The sequence below is a fragment of the Astatotilapia calliptera genome, chromosome 9, assembly GCF_900246225.1.
Source record: "Astatotilapia calliptera chromosome 9, fAstCal1.2, whole genome shotgun sequence".
Lineage (NCBI taxonomy): Eukaryota > Metazoa > Chordata > Actinopteri > Cichliformes > Cichlidae > Astatotilapia > Astatotilapia calliptera.
In genome coordinates, this window is record NC_039310.1 from 30665986 (window position 1) to 30684241 (window position 18256).

The following is an 18256-nucleotide window of genomic DNA, read 5'->3' on the forward strand; positions in this document are numbered from 1 at the left end:
ACACTGAATGATTTCAAGCACTTTGTCTAATAAACTTACATCTTTCATTCTTTATACAGATTGAAGGGCTGTGATCCATCAGAGATCAGCTTGCTGATCGCAGCTCTGAAGTCCAACTCCTCCTATCTGAAACGTCTGGACCTGAGAGGTGACAGTTTTCCCCCGAATGCGAACAAGCTGCAGGATCCAGGAGTGAAGCATCTGTGTGGTTTTCTGGAGAGTCCAGGATGTAAACTTGAAACTCTGAGGTCAGTCAGCATGTGACTGTAGCTCAGGAGGTAAAGCAAGTCACCAACTGACCGGAAGGTTAGGGGTTCAATCCCTGGTTCCTCCAGTCTGCATGTCAATTCAATTTTATTTATATAGCACCAAATCATAACAACAGTCGCCTCAAGGTGCTTTATATTGTACAGTAGATCATACAATAATAGATACAGAGTAAAACACAACAATCATATGACCCCCTATGAGCAAGCATTTTGGCAATAGTGGGAAGGAATGTCTGAAAAATGTAAGAAAAATGTTTTCTATAACTTTGTTGGAATTTCTGGAAAATTGAAAGCTGCTTCCTGTTGGCTTCAGCTGTTTGGAGTTTCCATTTTCTAAACTTCTACATTCTGAACCTTCTTCAGCTCTGAACAGATGATGAAACACTGAATGATTTCAAGCTCACACTTTGTCTGTCTAATAAACGTACATCTTTCATTCTTTATACAGATTGGTGAGCTGTGGTTTGTCAGAGATCAGCTGTGATTATCTGGCAGCAGCACTGAAGTCCAACCCCTCCCATCTGAGACAGCTGGATCTGAGTAATAATAACTTGCAGGACATGGGGGTGAAGCAGCTGTGTGTTTTTCTGAAGAGTCCAGGATGTGGACTTGAAACTCTGAGGTTAGTCACCATGTTTTAGTAGTGCTGAGATGACTGAGATAAGATAAGATAAACCTTTATTAGTCCCACACATGGGAAATATGTTGTTCACAGCATAAAGTGGACAGTGCAAAGTTGCAGCTGCAAAAATTAAGAAGAGCAAAGGAATAGAATAAGATTAAAAGAATACCATAATATATACAACAGAATAAAATACTATGTTGTCGGAAAAAACAATTACACTTAGTGTTATTGCACATGTGTGGATGTGTGTGTTTGGTCAGTTGAAGTCTTTGTTGGGGAGTCTGACAGAAGCAAGGAGGAAAGACCTTCTGAATCTCTCCGTCCCACATCGTGGGTGCTTCCTGTTGGCTTCAGCTGTTTGGAGTTTCCATTTTCTAAACTTCTACATTCTGAACCTTCTTCAGCTCTGAACAGATGATGAAACACTGAATGATTTCAAGCACTTTGTCTAATAAACTTACATCTTTCATTCTTTATACAGATTAAAGGACTGTGGTTTGTCAGAGACCAGCTGTGATTATCTGGCAGCAGCACTGAAGTCCAACCCCTCCCATCTGAGACTGCTGGACCTGAGTAATAATAACTTGCAGGACATGGGGGTGAAGCAGCTGTGTGTTTTTCTGAAGAGTCCAGGATGTGGACTTGAAACTCTGAGGTTAGTCACCATGTTTTAGTAGTGCTGAGATGACTGAGATAAGATAAGATAAACCTTTATTAGTCCCACACATGGGAAATATGTTGTTCACAGCATAAAGTGGACAGTGCAAAGTTGCAGCTGCAAAAATTAAGAAGAGCAAAGGAATAGAATAAGATTAAAAGAATACCATAATATATACAACAGAATAAAATCCTATGTTGTTGGAAAAAACAATTACACTTAGTGTTATTGCACATGTGTGGATGTGTGTGTTTGGTCAGTTGAAGTCTTTGTTGGGGAGTCTGACAGCAGCAAGGAGGAAAGACCTTCTGAATCTCTCCGTCCCACATCGTGGGTGCTGCAGCCTGTCACTTTGGCGACAGTGGGAAGGAAAAATCTCCCTTTTAACAGGAAGAAACCTCCGGCATAACCAGGCTCAGGGAGGGGCGGGGCCATCTGTTGCAACCGTTGGGGTGAGAGAAGGAAGACAGGATAAAGACATGCTGTGGAAGAGAGACAGAGGTTAATAACAGATATGATTAAATGCAGAGAGGTCTATTAATACATAGTGAGTGAGAAAGGTGACTGGAAAGGAAAAACTCAATGCATCATGGGAATCCCCCGGCAGCCTACGTCTATTGCAGCATAACGAAGGGAGGATTCAGGGTCACCTGGTCCAGCCCTAACTATATGCTTCAGCAAAAAGGAAAGTTTGAAGCCTAATCTTAAAAGTAGAGATAGTGTCTGTCTCCTGAATCCAAACTGGAAGCTGGTTCCACAGAAGAGGGGCCTGAAAACTGAAGGCTCTGCCTCCCATTCTACTTTTAAATACTCTAGGAACAACAAGTAGGCACTTTCTAGTCCCTGTCAGGACTCTTGCTGCAGCATTTTGGATTAGCTGAAGGCTTTTCAGCGAGTTCTTTGGATATCCTGATAATAATGAATTACAGTCGTCCAGCCTGGAAGTAATAAATGCATGAACTAGTTTTTCAGCGTCACTCTGAGACAGGATATTTCTAACTTTAGAGATGTTGCGCAAATGGAAGAAAGCAGTCTTACATATTTGTTTAATATGTGCGTTGAAGGACATGTCCTGGTCAAAAATGACTCCAAGGTTCCTCACAGTGTTACTGGAGGCCAAGGTAATGCCATCCAGAGTAAGAATCTGCTTAGATACCATATTTCTAAGCTTTTGAGGGCCGAGTACAATAACCTCAGTTTGATCTGAATTAAGAAGCAGAAAGTTAGCGGCCATCCAGGTCTTTATGTCTTTAAGACATTCCTGCAGTTTAACTCATTGGTGTGTGTTATCTGGCTTCATGCACAGATAGAGCTGGGTGTCATCTGCATAGCAGTGTAAATGTATGCTATGTCTTCTAATGATGCTGCGTAAGGGAAGCATGTATAATGTAAACAGAATTGGTCCTAGCACTGAACCCTGTGGAACTCCATAATTAACCTCAGTGTGTGAAGAGGACTCTCCATTTACATGAACAAACTGGAGTCTATTAGATAGATATGATACAAACCACTGCAGCACAGTACCTGTAATACCTACAGCATGTTCTAATCGCTCTAATAGGATATTATGGTCAACAGTATCGAATGCTGCACTGAGGTCTAGCAGGACAAGCACAGAGATGAGTCCACTGTCAGAGGCCATAAGAAGATCATTTGTAACCTTCACTAAAGCTGTTTCTGTGCTGTGCTGAGCTCTGAAACCTGACTGAAACTCTTCAAATAAACCATTCCTCTGCAGATGATCTGTTAGCTGTTTGACAACTACTCTTTCAAGGATTTTTGATATGAAAGGAAGGTTGGAGATTGGCCTATAATTAGCTAAGACTGCTGGGTCTAGAGATGCTTTTTGAGTAAAGGTTTAACTACAGCCAGCTTGAAGGCCTGTGGTACATAGCTGATCATTAGAGATAGGTTGATCATATTTAAGATCGAAGAATTAATTAATGGCAGGACTTCTTTGAGCAGTTTTGTAGGAATGGGGTCTAAAAGACACGTTGATGGTTTGGAGGAAGTAATTATTGAAGTTAACTCAGAAAGATCAATTAGAGAAAAAGAGTCTAACTTAACATCAATGGTCCTAAGAGTAGCTGTAGATAATATTACATCTGTGGGATGATTATTGGTAATTTTTCTCTAATGATAAAAATGTTATTTGTGAAGAAGTTCATGAAGTCATTACTAGTTAACGTTAAAGGGATTGTTGGCTCAACAGAGCTCTGACTGTTTGTCAGCCTGGCTACAGTGCTGAAGAGAAACCTGGGGTTGTTCTTATTTTCTTCAATCAGTGATGAATAGTAAGATGTTCTGGCTTTGCGGAGGGCTTTCTTATAAAGCAGCAAACTATTTCTCCAGGCTAAATGATGATCCTCTAGATTTGTGACACGCCATTTCCTCTCCAGCTTACGAGTGTCTGTGAAGGTTCTCAGTCATCCAGGTCATCGTAGTCTAAGGAGCTTGGAAAGAAAAGCGTCTGGACTTCTTTGAGTTGCTTGAAGACGTTTCACCTCTCATCTGAGAAGCTTCTTCAGTTCTGAGGTCAAATGGTGGAGAGTCCCAGATTTAAACCTAGTGGGAGTTTCCCCCCAAAGAGGGACAAAGGGCCCTCTGATGATCCTCTACCTAATCACATGAGCTGAGGTGTGAAAATGGGTGTGGGTCACAATCAGCCAGGGTTTCGGGCAAGCTCATTGTGAAACCTGGCCCCACCCTATCATGGGATTTCCTGAGGTCAGATGGCCCAGGATGTGAGTGGGGAGTGGTGTGTGTGTGTGTGTGTGTGTGTGTGTGTGTGTGTGTGTGTAACAGAGAGAGAGAGAGACCAACTTTAGGGCAGCATCTCATTGTTTCAAACACACACTTTGTCTAAAAACTTATCCAAACATTTTTTATTCTCTATTCAGATTGGAGACCTGTGGTTTGTCAGAGATCAGCTCTCTGATCTCAGCTCTCTCCAAGTCCAATCCCTTTCATCTGAAACATCTGGACCTGAGTAACAACAACTTGAGGACTTCAGAAGTGGAGCAGCTACGTAGCTTTCTTGAGAGTTTAGCCTGCAGACTGGTGTATCATGGGTCAGTGGACGTGTTTTAGTTGTGCTGAGATGAATATGATGTGAAAGTTGTGCTGACACTAAACTGCAGACGTAAGACTGATATTATACTGATCCACACTGAGGATCTTCATGGTAAGTCTGTCTTCTTCTGCTCTGGTTTAGTCCATTGACTGCAGCAGAACAATGTTCACATTTCAAACCTTCAAAGGAAAAGAAAAACCCTCCACTGGATGATTGACTGTGAAACTGTGACACACTTCACTTTGAAATATGCAATTTTCTCATTCAGTTTATTCTCATGTTTTGTTTTAGTTCAAACTGAGGCCTGGTGTGGTAGCTGTAGCACATTAAAACAAATACAGTGCGTTAGTTCCTATGTTGGCACATATAAAAAGTTGGTGGAATTCGGGGAACTTGATTAAAGTTGCCAAGCTACAATGGACACCTGCTAAATATGCTCGCCGATAATGCTGCTGTACAAATGTTTAAGAGTCAAGTTAGCATTAGCATCTATTGGAATTTCTCTAGAGAAATCATAACTGCAATAAACTCTCTGGGAAGATTTAACAGTCACATACTACAACTGTGTTGGTGCACCAGCTATCAGTACTGTAGACATAGAGACATCCTCTTACTTCCTCTTGCTGTAGTTACTGGTTCAGTCATAATGTAAAGCCATGTAACATGTTAGCAGCAGAGTCTCAGGTGAATGTATGAAGCAAAGTTTCTATAATCAACAGGGTGCAACTGGGTCCTATTCCTCAAGTTCAAACCGGGGTTGAAACTAAAGATTATTTGATTGATTAAGTTCTTATCACAACTGGGGCAGCAGTCGTGTGGTGGTGAGTAAGGAGGATCCAAATAGCAGACAGTGGCAGAGGTGTAAGTGAGTTTTAATTGCAGTGAACAATAACCGAGGTGTGGGCAGAACCGAACATAAACCTAAACTGGGAAAACTAACACAAAAGGAAGACATGGGGCGAGGAGCAGAGAGACACGGTGAAACACAGGATAACGCTAAATACACAGAAGATTCACAGAGAAACACACACGATGCGACGAGGAGCACAGGCAGTATAAATGCAGTATAAATACACACACCAGGTAATCAGGAAATGGCAGACAGGAGGGGACACAGCTGGAACTAATGGACATAATGTCTGTGAAGGTTCTCAGTCATCCAGGTCATCGTAGTCAAAGGAGCTTGCAAAGAAAAGCGTCTGGACTTCTTCAAGTTGCTTGAAGACGTTTCACCTCTCATCCGAGAAGCTTCTTCAGTTCTAAGGTCAAATGGTGGAGAGTCCCAGATATAAACCTAGTGGGAGTGACCCCCCACAGAGGGACAAAAGGACCCCCTGATGATCCTCTAATCGCCTGAGCCAAGGTGTGAAATTGGGTGTGGGACCCAATCAGCCAGAGTTTCGGGTGAGTTCATTGTGAAACCTGGCCCCACCTTGTCATGCGAATTCGCATCAGGGGGTCCTTTTGTCCCTCTGTGGGGGTCACTCCCACTAGGTTTATATCTGGGACTCTCCACCATTTGACCTTAGAACTGAAGAAGCTTCTCGGATGAGAGGTGAAACGTCTTCAAGCAACTTAAAGAAGTCCAGACGCTTTTCTTTGCAAGCTCCTTAGACTAATGGACATAACGAGACACAAACCTACAAAGTAAAACAGGAAACTCACAGACTGTTTCACAATACCAACTCTGGGACACGAACAGGACACAGAGGAGAGACAAAGGTGGGGATGATAGAAACACACAACTCAAACCCTAAGAACAAATACAAAACAGCAGAAACTGGAAAATAATAACAATAAACTCAAAACACTGGGACCCAGGACCATGACAGTTCTTCCTTATTGGAATATATTTTGTTTAAAACTGTAACTTTAACAGAGAGGGAGCATTCAAGGACGCAATTCAATATGTTGTAGCTGCTGCTTATATCCAGTATACATAATCTGTGAGTGCACTGATCATTGTTTTCAGGACATCCCAATCTTTCACAATATGCAGCTGCAGGGTTGTCACATGAATGTATAAATGGCTATAATGTTACCAAGAAAAAATAAAAGCCAGCCTCTATCTGATAGAAGTTTGTTGAAATGAGACATAGAAGACGTTTTGTGACAACAGGTGTAACCCAGCACCTTCTGGGATAAGCTGAGAGCTCTTGTGTAGCAGGCAGATCACTCAGTGTGAGGAGTGTGAGTAGGATCTCTATCACATAGAGTTAAGGAGAAAAAAGGCAAGGCTTTTATTGAAAACATCAACAATTTGCATCATCATCAAAATGCATCACTGATTTCATGAAACCAGCTGTTGTTCTTTGTGCTACAGCATGAAACGCTAACATCATGACATCATCAACACTTGACATGAAACCGGTTTTCGTTCTGTTCTGCACTCTCTGTAGGAAAGTTAAGATAATACTAAATTACTCTATTGTTACTACTACTATATTTCTGATCAAATCCTTTTTTGATTGCTGACCAATCAGAGCTCCGTATATAAATTTTTAGTTCTGAAAGCATTAATATGTCATCGAGAGCAGGACACCTGTTTGTACATGTTGACCTCAGATCAGACCTGCTTGTAGTCTGATCCTTATTCTTTCCTCTCAGAGCATTTAACTCCAATGAGCCTGTGCCTGAAATAATAAAAACTTAGACTGTCTTCAAACATTAATTTTTAAAACATCATGAAATACTTGATTATAATATTGGAAGACTGTAATATTGATCAGTCTGTTAGCTTATATAGTTAACTTTCTTTCCTTATTCAAACAGGCTAAACTTTATTAATACAGCAGATCAAATAGTTTAAAACACTCACACATTCATTCAGTTCTATTAATACTAAAGTCCCATACAGAGCTTCCTTTATAAAATCAGCGACACTGAGGTCAGTACACTTATCCATATTAGTGATTGGCCAGATGCTGCTAGCCCCACCCTCTTTTTATCTGAACATGCAGGTTTAACCCTGAGTTGACTTAATTCAAATAAATGTAATTGCTTTGCTTTTCTTTTCTTTTTGCCTGTCCTGTTTGGATCTTTAGCCATCAGAATTGTTGTCTGAAGGCGAAGAAAGATGCCAAGTGGATTTACATTACCAATTGGATCATCATGGCCTTGCCATATTGGTCCATTTGATTGACCTTTATTATGATTATATATTTATTTTATTTTATTTTCAATTGTTACAGACGTGACTGGGGTATAGGACAGGGAGAAAGAAAGAGAGAGAGAGCGAGAGAAAGAAAAATAGAAGGGGGAAGAGATGGTGAGAAAGGGGGGAAGCAAAAAAAAACAACAAAACAAAACACCTGGATCACCTGTATGGGGATAAGAAAAAACAGAAGAGAAAACAAACACAAAAGAGCAACATAATAAACCCCCAGGCCCAGAGGCCAGAAGCCTGAGGGTTCCCCACCCCCGAGAAGAGGCCCAGACAGGCCAAAGGCGCCAGGCCCCGCCAAGCGGCCACCAGGAGTGAGCCGGTACATACATGAGCGCCCAGCCCCAGACACCAAGAACCACCGACACACCAACATCTGAGGGCATCAGCCACTGGCAGGGAGTGTGGTGAGGGGAGATAGGCTTCCATACCTCGGAGAGCCTGAGATGTTCCCAGAGAGGTGGAGTCTAAGACCCAACTTGACATATAGACATAGATGAAGAGGCACACGCGGACACAAACGTGTATTCCCACCCCCATATACACCAGCAAATACTCGGCACTCACCCGACATGGAGACAGAAACAAATAGACACACATTCACACTCCCCAAACATGCTCTATATCCCAGGTCCGGGTACACTTCGCCCCTCTGGGGGTGGGGGTACCCGGACCTGGAGATGTAACCCTTCTCTCTGGGGTGGAGGAAAGCAGACCGCCTCCTTATCTGCAGTAGTAGGGAGGCCCTGCATCTCAGACCCCAATCCGACGGCCACCACCATTAATCTGACCCACCAAGTGGAATAATCTGATTACTCAATACTTCAACTGAAATAAAAGTTAGACAAACTTGACCTGAGAGAAGAAAATAAGATTATTAAAAGTTCAGTCAACTGGACCTTTGAATTCTGTGATCTCAGAGCTACTAAAAAGAAATGTGCTGTTTTATTTTAGCAACTTTTAGCAACTTGAACAAACTCAACTGTTCATGTTGGGTTCCTCTGAAATAAAATTAGGTTCATTAGGATTAGGTCTGGGTTTCCTCTGATCAGGTTTTTTGATCTTCTGCTGTTTTTAGATCAGAGCTCCTGACCCTCAGGTTTTATAGGTTTGGTCTAATCACTGGGGATTCTGGTTTTCTTATTAACATCATGTCATTGCAGCAAATAAACAGTAGAATCCAAAACCCTTCAGATCCAGAGACGATGATGTTGTAACACTCTGATCCTGATTCACTCTGTTTCCTCAGTTCTAAATATCCTCTCATGTTTTATAGATCTAAGACATCTGTTCAGGAGCAGCTGTTAGACCTGTTGGATGATTTGGGAGAGGAGGAGCTGAAACTTTTTCACTGGTACCTGCAGAATGTGCCTGTAGGTGATTTTCCAACCATGAAAAAAAGTCATCTGGAGAAAGCAAGCAGAAGGAGAACAGTGGATCTTATGGTGGCGACATATACTGACAATGTGATGGAGGTGGCCAGATTAATTTTAGAGATGACAAAGGAAGGTCAGTATAAAAAAAAAAAAACACCTGGTCCAGTCTACAGACACAACTGTTTGAGTTATTTTACAAAATGTCTTTCAGAGCAGTTTCAGTTTGACTTTATTTTCTTAAACTTGTTTTTTCTCCACAGCTGATATTTGTGAACAAAAGAAAAACATTTTCAGGGTTTTTTTTTATTTCCTGGAGTCAAGTCATTTAAGTTTTTACTTCTAAAATGGCAAAATGATTTAAAATGCAACTGAACAGGATATTGCTCAGCATCAGCAGCTTCAGCAACACATAGGTATTCAGTAGATTGTCTGAGGAGACATCTGAAAGATCAGCACAGAGTTACTTATTGTGAATTGCCAGATTAAATGTGTTGGTTATAGTGAACACTTTATCAACTTTATCACAAAAACCTCAGGCCCCTTCTCCATTTCCCTTTACTTGGTCCCCACAGGGCTTTACGTATCTGGGAATTAGAGTCACACCCACCTTTGACCAGATGTATAAAATTAATTTTAGCCCCCTATTTTAGCAGGTCAAATTAGATTTGGAGAGACTATAATCCTTACATCTATCTTGGCTCGGGCATATCGCTCTTCTGAAATACAGATGGTTCCGACGCTCTTCACAAACAAAACTATTCAAACTCTAAAAGGCTGGTTTAGCTCCTTTATTTGGGCAGGGAGGAAACCGTGTCTTAATAATAATAATAATAATAGATACTTTATTGATCCCCATGGGGAAATTACTTGTTCTTCTCTGCATTTGACCCATTCACTCAGTGAAGCAGTGGGCAGCCACTAAGAAGGCGCCCGGGGAGAAGTGTGTAGGGACGGTACCTTGCTCAGGGGTACCTCAGGGTAGCCATTAAGTGGATTTGAACCCCCGACCTTCCGATCATGGGGCGACCACTTTACCTACTGAGCTATCCCTATCCCTTAAAATATCCACATTATGTCTTTCATCCTCAAAGGGGGGCCTTGATTTCCCAGATATAAGGAAGTATCAGCTGAGCACCCATATGCATATAGCTGCCGATTGGGTACAACAGCCTGCTCCTGTGTGGTTGGATATTGGGAGCTCCAACTTCCCTTTTAAAAATATTGCTTTTTGTGGGAAAACTGAAGACCTTAAGGATGTTCTGTAGCAACCTACTCACACATGATCCCCCAGGGATCAATAAAGTATTCTGATTCTGATTATCTACTGTTAGAGCTTAGCGAATGGTTCAAAAACTAGAAGGAAGGGCTCACTTAACATCTCTTTTCACTCCCTTTTCCAATTTTCCTCTCTTTCTGGACCACCGACCCCGGCTTTTGGAACTGGGCTGCCAATGGTTTTTCTACCTTTTCTGACTTAATGGACAGAAAAGGAATTACATATAGAGATGAGTGACGAAGTCTGGGAGAATGCTAAATCTCTAAGCGTCTGTAATAAAGTAAAGGCAATCCAAATTAACATTCTACACAGAGCTCACATATCACCTTGTCAACACCATAAATACAATTCAGACCTTTCTCTGCTGTACCCTAAATGTAAAATAGAGGAGGGCAACCTCATGCACTGATCTATGATCTTGCGGGAAAATACAACAATTTTGGTTTGTCATAAAGTGTGAACTGGATAAGATCTTCACCACTGACAATGAATGTAATCCATTGTGTATGCTACTTGAATAGAATAGAATAGAATTCAACTTTATTGTCATTGCACAGGTACAGGGCAACGAAATGCAGTTTGCATCCATCCAGAAGTGCTTAGTGATATAGATATATTACAATATATATTAGCAATAATATAGATATGTAAGTATATTACAGAAATGGGTCTACTTTGTTATAATGTACACGGTATGAAGTATGTTGTGAATATTCTATAACTATAAGTATGTACAGGCTGTAGTGAGTACAAGCTATGTACAGGCTATGAACAGGATATAAATATGAAAAACTATACAGAATATGAAATAAATAACTTTACAGAAATCTGAGATCTACAGCTATACAGAAATGGGAACTATGCAAGTTGTAAACAGTTGTAGGGTTAAAAAATTATCGAATGTACAGAATGATTATTTACACAGAGCTATACAGCAGTGCAGTTAAGATAAGTGAGGGTGTAGATAGTTTCTACAGAGGCTATATAAAGTGCTAGTGGTTGTGAGTGGTGGTTCAGTCCATGTTATTATTGTGTGTTTGAGGGTACAGTTGTCCATTGTGTGTGTGTGTAGGTGGTTGTGGATGTGTGTATGTTCAGTCCATGAGTTAACGTGGGTCAGATGTCAGGAGGCAGAGTTCAGGAGTCTGACAGCTGTGGGGAAGAAGCTGTTCCGGTACCTGGTGGTCTTAGTCCGGAGGCTCCTGTAGCGCCTCCCAGAGGGCAGGAGGGTGAAGAGTCCATGTGATGGGTGACTGGGGTCTTTGATGATTTTCCCAGCCCTTTTCAGACACCGCTTCCTGTAGATGTCCTTTATGGCAGGAAGTGGTGCTCCGGCGATGCGCTGGGCAGTTTTCACGACCCTCTGCAACGCCTTCTGGTCCGAGGCAGAGCAGTTCCCGTACCAGACTGTTATACAGTTGGTCAGGATGCTCTCGATGGTGCAGCGATAGAAGTTCACCAGGATGTCTGAGGACAGGTGGTTCTTCCTCAGAGTCCTCAAGAAGAAGAGGCGCTGGTGAGCCTTCTTGACCAGCTTGGAGCAGTTGGTCGTCCAGGTGAGATCCTCGGAGATGTGGACTCCCAGGAACTTGAAGCTGCTCACACGCTCCACAGCCGTCCCCTTAATGTGGATGGGTGGATGTGGGTCAGCATTCCTCCTGTAGTCCACGATGAGCTCCTTGGTCTTCTCGGTGTTAAGCAGCAGGTTGTTTGTGTCGCACCACTCAGCCAGACGATCCACCTCCTCCCTGTAGGCGGCCTCATCGTTGTCACCGATGAGGCCAATCACCGTGGTGTCATCTGCAAACTTAATGATGGTGTTGGAACCATCAGCAGGTCTGCAGTCGTGGGTGAAGAGGGAGTAGAGGAAAGGGCTCATCACACAGCCTTGTGTGTGTGTGTAGATGAGCAGTGGTTATCCAGCCGGACATGTTGGGGGCGGTTGGTCAGGAAGTCCAGTAACCATTTGCAGATGAGGGAACTGATGCCCAGGTCTGTCAGTTTCCTGATGAGTTGTGAGGGGTGGATTGTATTGAATGCTGAACTGAAGTCTATAAACAGCATTCTGGCGTAGGTGTTGTTGTTGTCCAGGTGTGAGAGGACAGAGTGCAGTGCGATGGAGACTGCATCCTCTGTGCTCCTGTTCTGGCGGTATGCGAATTGGTGGGGGTCCAGGGTGGGGGGGAGACAGGATTTGAAGTGTGCTAGGACCAGCTGCTCTAAGCACTTAGTGATGATGGGGGTGAGGGCTACTGGGCGGTAGTCATTGAGGAAAGATGGGTTGGAGTTTTTGGGTATCGGGACGATGGAGGTGGATTTGAAGCAGGCCGGTACCACAGCGTGGGCCAAGGACAGGTTGCATATGTCTGTCAGCACTCCTGCAAGCTCCCCAGAACACGCTCTGAGAACACACCCGGGGATGCCATCAGGACCTGCAGCCTTGTGGACATTGATCCTGCTCAGCACCGCTCCTACATTGGTGGGGGAGAGAGTCATAGGTTGGTGGTCTGGCGTCATGTCTGCTTTGGTTGTGGTTGTGGGGTTCCCTCGCTCAAAACGAGCATAAAAGTTGTTGAGCTCGTTGAGGAAGGAGACATCAGAGGATGCGGGGGAGGGTTTGGTGGTCCTGTAGTCTGTGATGGTCTGGAGTCCTTGCCACATGCGTCGGGGGTTGGAGTTGGAGAAGTGTTCTTCTACCTTCTTTTTGTAATGGCGTTTGGCTTTTTTGATGCCCTTCTTTAGATTAGCCCTGGCTGTGCTGTAGGCGTGTGCATCTCCTGACCTAAAGGCAGTGTTGCGGGCCTTCAGGAGGAGACGAACATCCCGGTTCATCCAAGGCTTCTGGTTGGGGTACATGGTGATCCGTTTCTGGGTGGTGACACTGTCTGTGGTTTTGGAGATGTAATCCAGTACAGATGAGGCGTACTGGTCCAGGTCTGTGTGGGTGAACATATTCCAGTCTGTGTTTTTAAATCTGTCCTGGAGCACTGCGTCTGTCCCCTCTGGCCACACTTTAATTGTCCTCACAGCAGGTTTCACACGTTGGATGAGTGGTGAATACCTAGGTGTGAGGAACAGGGAGAGATGGTCCGATTGTCCAATGTGGGGGAGGGGTGTGGCTTTACTTGGAGTGGCGAATGACAAAATCAGGGGAAGTTTAGAAAGCAGCTCAACAGGCTGTTAAAGTTCTTTGCAAGGAAATGTGTCCTTTTGAACTGGATCAAGGACACGGCCCCATCTAAGACTCAATGGCACTGGATAGTACTGGAACATGTGTCACTAGATTTCCTAACATGTAAGTTACATACTAGGGGAAAGAAGTTTCATAAAATATGGATACCATTTATGGCATATGCCGGTTTGCTGAAAAGGCTGCTGCTATTTTACATATGAGTATAGCTAACTGTATCTCATAATCAAAGTGTCTGGATCTTTATTTATTTGTATTCTTGAGCCAGGTTGTCTGTTTTGTGTGTTCTGTTGGTTTTGTTTTGTTTAATGGCGGTGTTATTGTAAAAGTTTAAAACTCAATAAATACATGGAAGAAAAACAAATATGTGAGAGCAGCACAGTGATTCTGACTGCACTCCTCTCTCCTCATGACTCTGCCTCTCCTTCTCTAAATTCATCTCAGGTGTGAGGGACTAAGACACTATGTGAGGAAGTGAGGAGAGGAACTGAGGATGCACAATCTGAGATATAAAACAGGGGTGTGTTACCCCAGCTTTCAGTACTTGCAGCACATACACTACCTTTAGTAAACTGTGAAATAATGAATCATCAGTTACCTGAATGTGTGGGCAGCAGCAACAAACAGGACCTCAGTAACCTGTACATGACATCTGACCAAGTAACACATCTGACTGACCTTTGCTGCCCAGTAACTTATACTACCTCAATATTTTTTCATATACATATGTGGTGGGGCGTGGTCTGCGGTGCCGTGCGGACGCACCTGCACGGCATCCGCAATCACGCCCGCCGTGTTAAAACACGGGGACTCAGGGGTTGGTGTGGTTGTGGTGTGACGTGAATTAAATACAGATGGCTCTGAACGGTGCTCCGTGGTCCCGCCGTGCCTTATTCACGCCACAACATACATAAAATTACAAAGTAAATATCACAGAGCACTTTTAATCTGGGGAAAAGAGACTAACTGTAAAAAACAACAACTGTCACGGTTGTTAAAGAGTGGACTCAGGCGCGGAGCTCAGAAATAATGACAGTGCATTTATTTACAGTGCAGCAAGGTGACAACAGTTAAACTGTGCAACAATGGTGATAGTGCGTCCCTCCTTCCGTGTAAGCCCGTGCGTGGTAGTGAGTGCCCGTCTATCCTCCAAGTGCTTCCTTAGTGTCCGTAAGTCCTCCGTCAATCCCTGGGTGAACACACACACACACACACACACACACACACACACACACACACACGCACACACACACACACACACACACACGCACACACACACACACACACACGCACACACACACATACACACACACACACGACAGCAGAATGAGTACGAAGATCAGACAGCACTTCAATAACGTTAGCGACTCAAAAACACTACCAGGCTTAGTGCAATACTCCAGCGCTGTCTGTCGCTCAGCCACACCATTAAGTAGCCCTGCTGAAGATGCTAGTTGATTGGCAGCAGCTGGTGGATTGACTGCAGGTGCGGCAGCTCCGGGCGACAGCACTTCCGGGTCGGAGGTAGCCTGTTGCTAGGTTACCTCCTAACACATCACAGCGGAGCCGGAGGGGAAGACAGGGCGATAGGAGAGACACATACACACGCACACAGATATACACACACTGGCAGGTCGACCGGTCAGGGCGCCGTCAGCTCCTGACAACAACAACAAAATAAACCAAAACATATACCTCACATTATGTGATATCTCATGTTTGTTTTTTGGCTGCAGCCTTTTTCCTTCTTAATGATATGTTAAAGTTTGTACACTCCCATTTAGTGTCTGCACTAAACTCACGTCTTTATATTTGCTGCATATATACATAAAATTTAACTGAATGAGGTAAAGTCCTTCACCTTAACCATCAAATTGGTTCACATACTTCAAACCTACACTCAGTGTATGACTCGCTACCTTCGTGGCTTGTGGACAAGCAGTTACAATGATTTGATAATTATTAATTAAAATAATTCAAATGAGTTCATAACTGTAACTTAAAATGTGATAATGATCTGAGTGCATATTCAGATAGATTCATGTATAAATGCAGGTGAATTACTTTTTCCTTCACCTCTACAGGCAAAGATCTAATTGTCGGTTGTTGTTTCATTCAGACTCTCTTCAGGCCTGTCAGCTCAAACTCAAGTCAAACCTGAAGCAGAAGTTCCAGTGTGTGCTCGAGGGGATTTCTACAACAGAAAACCCGACCCTCCTGAGTCAGATCTACACAGAGCTCTACATCACAGAGGGAGGGACTGCAGAGGTCAATGATGAACATGAGGTCAGACAGATTGAAACAGCATCCAGGAAACCAGACAGACCAGAAACTACAATCAGACAAGAAGACATCTTTAAACTCCCACCTGGAAGAGATAAACCAATCAGAACAGTGCTGACAATGGGAGTGGCTGGCATTGGGAAAACAGTCCTAACACAGAAGTTCACTCTGGACTGGGCTGAAGACAAAGCCAACCAGGACATCCAGTTCATGTTTCCATTCACTTTCAGAAAGCTGAATGTGCTGAAAGAGGAAAAGTTCAGCTTGGTGGGACTTGTTCATCACTTCTTTACTGAAACCAAAGAAGCAGGAATCTGCAGCTTTGAAGACTTCCAGGTTGTGTTCATCTTTGATGGTCTGGATGAGTGTCGACTTCCTCTGGACTTCCACAAAACTAAAATCCTGACTGATGTTACTGAGTCCACCTCAGTGAATGTGCTGCTGATAAACCTCATCAAGGGGTACCTGCTTCCCTCTGCTCGCCTCTGGATAACCACACGACCTGCAGCAGCCAATCAGATCCCTCCTGACTGTGTCGGCATGGTGACAGAGGTCAGAGGGTTCACTGACCCACAGAAGGAGGAGTACTTCAGGAAGAGATTCAGAGATGAGGAGCAGGCCAGCAGGATCATCTCCCACATCAAGACATCACGAAGCCTCCACATCATGTGCCACATCCCAGTCTTCTGCTGGATCACTGCTACAGCTCTGGAGTTTGTCATGAAGAACAAAGAGAGTGAAGATCTGCCTAAGACTCTCACAGAGCTCTACCTACGCCTTGTGCTATTTCACCTAAAAACGAAGGACATCAAATATGATGGAGAAGCTGAGACAGATTCATGCAGGAAGATCACTGAGTCTCTGGGAAAACTGGCTTTTGATCAGCTGCAGAAAGGAAACCTGATCTTCTATGAATCAGACCTGACAGAGTGTGGCATCGATATCAGAGCAGCCTCAGTGTACTCAGGAGTGTTCACACAGATCTTTAAAAAGGAGAGAAGACTGTACCAGGACAATGTGTTCTGCTTCATCCATCTGAGTGTTCAGGAGTTCTTTGCTGCTCTTCATGTCTATCTGACCTTCATCAACTCTGGAGTCAACCTGCTTAAGAAACAATCTCCTCGCTTTAAAATCTTCCAGAAAACACTTACTGTAAAAGACTTCTACCAGAGTGCTGTGGACAAAGCCTTAGAGAGTCCAAATGGCCACCTGGACTTGTTCCTCCGCTTCCTCCTGGGTCTTTCACTGCAGACCAATCAGGATCTCCTATGCATGCTGACACAGACAGGAAGTAGCTCACAGACCAATGAGGAAACAGTCCAGTACATCAAGAAGAAGCTCGGTGACGATCTGTCTGCAGAGAAAAGCATCAATCTGTTCCACTGTCTGAATGAACTGGATGATCGTTCTCTAGTGGAGGAGATCCAACAGTCCCTGAGTTCAGGACGTCTCTACACAGATCAACTGTCTCCTGCTCAGTGGTCGGCTCTGGTCTTCGTCTTACTGTCATCAGATCTTGCTGTGTTTGACCTGCAGAAATACTCCCATTCAGAGAAGGCATTTTTGAAGCTGCTGCCAGTGGTCAAAGCCTCCAAGAAAGTGCTGTAAGTGAATCTATGAACAAATATGTTTAATAATGCTAGATGAAGAAAATAATATGTCTCCATTGTTATTCTTCCTCAGGCTGAGAGATTGTAAACTCTCAAAAAGAAGCTTTGAAGCTTTGTCTGAAATTCTCAGCTCCCCATCCAATCATCTGAGAGAGCTGGACCTGAGCTGGAACTACCTGCAGGATTCAGGATTGGATTTGCTGTGTGTTGGACTAAAGAGTCCTGACTGTAAACTTGAAACTCTCAGGTAAGGATACAGACTTTTTGACACTTTTTGACTCTTAAATCTGTAAGTTTATCTTGATGAGAATGTTCAAAATCAGCACAGTTTTCCTTTTAAGTTCCTGAGTTTATATTTTTAACTGTCAGGTCGTCTGGACAGATGTTTTTATTCTTTTTTATTACTTGTCCCTAAAGTCAGAACTAAACTCACATTTAGATAACTTCCTGTTACTGGAGCAGCCTTCCTGAAGACAGCAGAGTGTTTTCATGCTTTTAAAGTCAAACTCAACTTTCTGACCTGGCTTTCATTTATTATTTACTTTCATTTATTTATATACACTGCTCAAAAAAATAAAGGGAACACTATATAACTCCAAGTCAATCACACTTCAGTGAAATCAAACTGTCAATCAGTGTTGCTTTCTAAGTGGACGATCAATTTCACATGCTGTTGTGCAAATGGAATCGACAACAGGTTTCAGCTTCAGTTTTATTTGTCATATGCAAGTTA

General features: G+C 43.3%; 1 protein-coding gene across 1 annotated transcript in view; it reads left to right on the top strand.

The window, feature by feature from the left end:
* LOC113028832 (NACHT, LRR and PYD domains-containing protein 3-like) overlaps positions 1–17521 on the top strand; it is a 42796-nt gene extending 25275 nt beyond the window's left edge. The window contains exons 6-12 of the mRNA XM_026179277.1: positions 60–248; positions 718–891; positions 1376–1549; positions 4453–4623; positions 9065–9297; positions 15750–15901; positions 17393–17521. Coding sequence (XP_026035062.1) covers positions 60–248; positions 718–891; positions 1376–1549; positions 4453–4623; positions 9065–9297; positions 15750–15901; positions 17393–17521 — 1222 coding nt within the window. The remainder of the gene's footprint in view (positions 1–59; positions 249–717; positions 892–1375; positions 1550–4452; positions 4624–9064; positions 9298–15749; positions 15902–17392) is intronic.
* The last annotated feature ends 735 nt before the right edge of the window (positions 17522–18256 follow it).